Raw genomic sequence first — 4,423 nt, forward strand, 5'->3', positions numbered from 1 at the left:
AGCCAAGTGCCAGCCTCTCTCTGCACAACACCTTCTCTCCCCTTCCCTCTCCCAGCACCAGCAGCTCCCAGCCCTGGCCTAGCACAGCCCACATCAGCTGAGACCTGCAGTGAGGAAAGACGTGGTCTTGAAGCAGCAGCAGGAGGAGAAGAGGCTTCCCACTCACCTGATTCCTGAGGAGAAGGAGGTGAGAGAAGTGGATGAGAGAGCAGAGACTTGGGCTGCCTTTTATAGCAGTCCTGCCCTGCCTCAGGCCCACAGGCACCTTTGTGGGAGTAATTATTTTCTGACAGCTCATGTCAAATGAAAACCATCCCAGCTAATGGTAGGGGCTGTGTCCTGTTTTCCTGCACTGATGCTTTTTCATTTCCTGGTACATGCCATGTGCTTTCCCACATGAAGGCTTTTGAAAGTGCCAGGAGGACAAGCCTAAGGATTTCCGGGATGTAAACACGTCAGTGCAGGCAGAATGGTCAGATCGAGGGCTGGTGGCATCCCTTGCAGGCAGGTGACTGGAATCTGTGTCAGTCCATGTGTTTGTTTGTGGCAAAGCTGTAGTGGCACAGTACACCTCTCCTGCCTTGGCATCAAAGGGTGGAGACCCTTCTGTGTAAGGTGGAGCTCTGAAGGAAGGAGACTCAGTTCTCCCCTGACATCCCTGATTTCCCCTCTGCACGCAGAGATCTGGGGATGAAGATTCTCTTCCTGTGAGGGGCCGGGGTTGTTGCCTCAGGGAAAAGGAGAACTTGTTGAGAGAGCTTCTGCCATTGAAGTGTTCATCCTCCCCCGAGTCCCAGGATGGGACTGGAGGTGCCCTGAGCTGCAAAGAGACAGCAAGGGCTGTTGTGATGGGTGCTCTGTCCAGTGGCAGGAACTGGCCGTTGCTTGTCTGTGTCATCCTGGCAGCCCATGTGAACAACCTTCCCTGTGCTGGAGCTGCTCTGTGTGATGGGGTTGGGGAGGTGCTCTCTGCAAGGCACCTCAGCCCTGCCAATGTGTGCAGTGAACGTGTGGGGCTGTCTGGGCATTGCCTGGATGGGATGGAAGAGCAGGGGACTTGTCTGAGGTATCCTTGCTCTTGGATCTAGGCAATGCCCCCTTCTGCTGGAGATGGGTGGGAAGGGCAGGAGGAGGCTCTGGGCTCAGGACAAGGTGATTTCTCCCTCATGGCCATCTTCTGTCTGAGCCTTCTTCCCCAGCATAGCTCCACCCACAGCAAAAGGATCTGCCCTAAGTGCTTGTGGGTCTGCTGACCCTCTGCAGCACCAGGACTACAGCACAATTTGAGATCACCATCTGTAGGACATTTTCCAAGGCAAAGGGCTGTACTTCTGGGCAGAGACATTGCAAGGGAAGGACTGACAGTCACTGGCTGTGAAGTAGCCAGAGCTGTTGGCCTCACCCCCAAGGGCCAGGGCCTGAAGGAGGCCAACAGTGGGTCCTATCCTCTCCATTCCCTATAAGTGAGAAAGGGTCCTCTAAAACAAGATGTCTCTGAGAAAATGCCACAATGGAAGGATCACCATGGGCAGCCATGAGGCAGTGCCCCACAGAGGGAGAGAGGGGGGCAAGTCACCCCAAGGTGGCTTTGTTGGGCATCATTGCCCAGGGGATCAGAAAATAGCAAAGGAATACAGGGGAATGGAAAAAGCAGAGGGAGGGAATGAGAGACAGAGGCCATATTGTGACAGAGTCCACTCTGGCCCCTTCCAAAGGACTGACACTATTAGTAGCAGTGGGACCTGCTCAGCCTCTCTCAATCCATGATCTCTGTTGTTGTGTCTGGTATCAGCTCCTGGATTCACAGGGCTCCTTGTCTGGTCTGTCTCCAGTGTCTGTAGAAAGGGGGGCACCTTCTGCTGCCACAGAAGCAGCTGGTGCTGCAGGAGAGGTCACAGCCCCTGGAGCTGAGGGGCACCCTGTTACAGCTGAGGATGCAGTGGAGGTGGAGGATCCCACCTGGGAGAGAGGGCAGGCAGGAAGCAGAGCACAGGGACATCTGAGGAACTGCCTGCAACCCCACTAAAAGAAGCAGAGGCACCTGCTGGGTGGGGAGGTAGAGACTGTGCAGAGGGGAATGAGTGATTCTTTCCCTGAGCACTGAGGGTTCCCTTGGATAACAACAAGGCCCAAGGACACTCCTGTCTTCCTAGAGCAAGGAGCCACATCAGCCCAGACTCAACCTCTCTCCATATCAGCCCTCCATCTGTAGAGCCTTCAGGACCACGTTGTTCAGCTGAGATTGTCGCAGGAAGGATGGGAGACCCAGCTGAAAAGGGGGATGAATCTCTTCTGCTTAAATCTGGATTCCCTGCACAGGAACTCTGAACAGCTTGTGGTCTCCCAGAGCCATACAGTGCTCCCTGGAGACTGGCTGGATGTATGGATTTCCTCTGAGGGGCCTCATTCTACCCCTCACAAGGCTTGAACACCTTAAGACAATTTATCACATGTGTTTATGACTTATAGTGAGGTGTGACACTGGCATCACTTGAGTGCCAAATGGATCTTTTGAAGGAATTTCCAGTCCAAGCATTTACTCTGTCTCTGGGACTTCAACACAAAAGTTTCTGTGTTTGGAAGGAAAGTCTGTACAACAAGATCTTGGTCTCAAAACTAGGAATGGTAGGAAATACTTTAAAGGCACAGAAGGGTCCTGTTCCATTTCCCATGCCAGAGTCAAACTTGAACTCTTAACGTTTGGAGATGAAGTCCTAGTAGGACTTGGAAGGAAAATAAACTTGGAGGATTCACTTTTTATTTCTACATGAGTTTGCTCAGAAATGATCAATAAAACAAACAAACCCCAGTTCTGATTATGGTGTGGTTTTTTTGTTGTTTGTTTGTTTGTTTGTTTGTTTTTGTTGTTTTGTTATTTTTTTTTTTAATTGGAGAGTTATATTAGCCAGCTATATTAGATCTTTGTGTTCCTACGCTTCCCAGGGATTCTTGGCCATATTACTGGATTCGAAGAGTCCTCCTAGAACCAGCTCCTGCCCATTTCATGCAAGCAATGTCTTGGGAGCTGTGGCACAGCCAAGGGCTGTCCACGGGCAGGAGGGTCTCTTCCACCCTTGGGCAGTGCAGAAAGGTGCTGCTCCTTGGCTCTCAGTTGCTGCCGTGGAGCTCCTGGTGCTGCCACAGATCATGAAAACGGCAGCAGGAACAAGTCAGGTTCTGCAGCCTCGGGGCACAACACCCCAAAACCATACTGCGTGGCCCATGGAAGGCCAGTAGGGCCCATGGAAACAGTGGCTCAGAGCACTGAGTGAGCAGGAGCCTCGGCCCTGAGGGCACTGCAGTGACTGGCAGGAGCAGAGCTGTCCATGGTGACACCGCGAGTCTGGAAGTGAGGGCAGGGACTGCCCTTGGCACGGGCACCTCAGACCTGGGGAACGTGGTGCCCTGACAGCAGTCAAAGGGGAGGGTGATGTCACAGAACAAGGCATGGCAGGAGGTTTGAAAGATTAATTACATTAGGGTAAATTTACCCTAATTGCGTTAGGGTAAATAAGCTGTTGTTTGACTTGTGTGTAATTTGGATATATCCACCTGCATTTAACACGTGCAGACGCTGCCCCTCCCTCTGCCCCTGCCACAGCTTCTCCCCTGCCCCTGTCTCTGTCATGCCCTGCTCTTTCCCAGATTCCAGCCTGCCCAGCAAGGCAGAGGGAGGCAAGGACAGGAAAAAGAGGTAGCCCTGGCATGGGCAGCCTCTGTGCCTTTGAGCAGAGGGGCCCAAGCAGTCCTCCTTTGCCCTACAAAGGAGGCCATGAAGATGGTGTCTGTCCTCTCTGAGAGGACAGACACCATCTTTTCAGGCAAAAAAATAAGGGGAAAAAAGTTGTGGGTCAAGGTAAAGACAGAGGGATTAGTTGCTGCTTACCAACAGAGGTAAACCCAGGCTTGACTTCAGCAACATTCATTCTACATTTTACAAATAAACCAGAGCAAGATAGAAAGAAAATGCAAAAAAATCCCCCAAACCCACTGAACTAAAATACCTTAACTCGATCCCCAATTCTTTTTCACAGACACAATGCCTCTTGCTCATTCCTCGTTCTCCTGCTTCCTCCACCCTTAAGCAGCACAGTGGGATGTACAGTGTGGGCTTGTGGTCAATACACAACAGTTTCTTTCTGTGTGAAGATGGACTTTACAAGACCTGATCATGAAAAGCAGCAGGATTTTGGCAGTTTCCCTAAAGCTCACAGCTTCTAGCATTTCCAGACATAGTTGCTAGGCATGCAGGCTCAATCCTTTTGGGAACGGGGCTGTGGAAGTCCTGGTGCTTGAAGACAAAAGGAATTTGACTCAAATAATGTTTGACTTCCCTTGTGCCACACAGAGAGTCTGTTCTACATCTCCAAGCAGAGCACAGTCCAGAGCCTGGTCCCTTCAGTCCAACACCCATTTGTGGCAG

The 4,423-nt window shown here is 51.5% G+C and overlaps 1 protein-coding gene across 1 annotated transcript in view; it reads right to left on the minus strand.

Moving 5' to 3' along the window:
• Positions 1–298, minus strand: part of LOC114072275 (feather keratin Cos1-2) — a 1,185-nt gene extending 887 nt beyond the window's left edge. Inside the window, exon 1 of the mRNA XM_027910189.1 lies at positions 167–298. Within this exon, the coding sequence (XP_027765990.1) occupies positions 167–298 (132 nt within the window). The remainder of the gene's footprint in view (positions 1–166) is intronic.
• Between the last annotated feature and the right edge of the window lie 4,125 nt (positions 299–4,423).

Source organism: Empidonax traillii, unplaced genomic scaffold, assembly GCF_003031625.1.
Source record: "Empidonax traillii isolate 1590-97213 ecotype Southwest subspecies unplaced genomic scaffold, ASM303162v1 scaffold2889:size28835, whole genome shotgun sequence".
Taxonomy (NCBI): domain Eukaryota; kingdom Metazoa; phylum Chordata; class Aves; order Passeriformes; family Tyrannidae; genus Empidonax; species Empidonax traillii.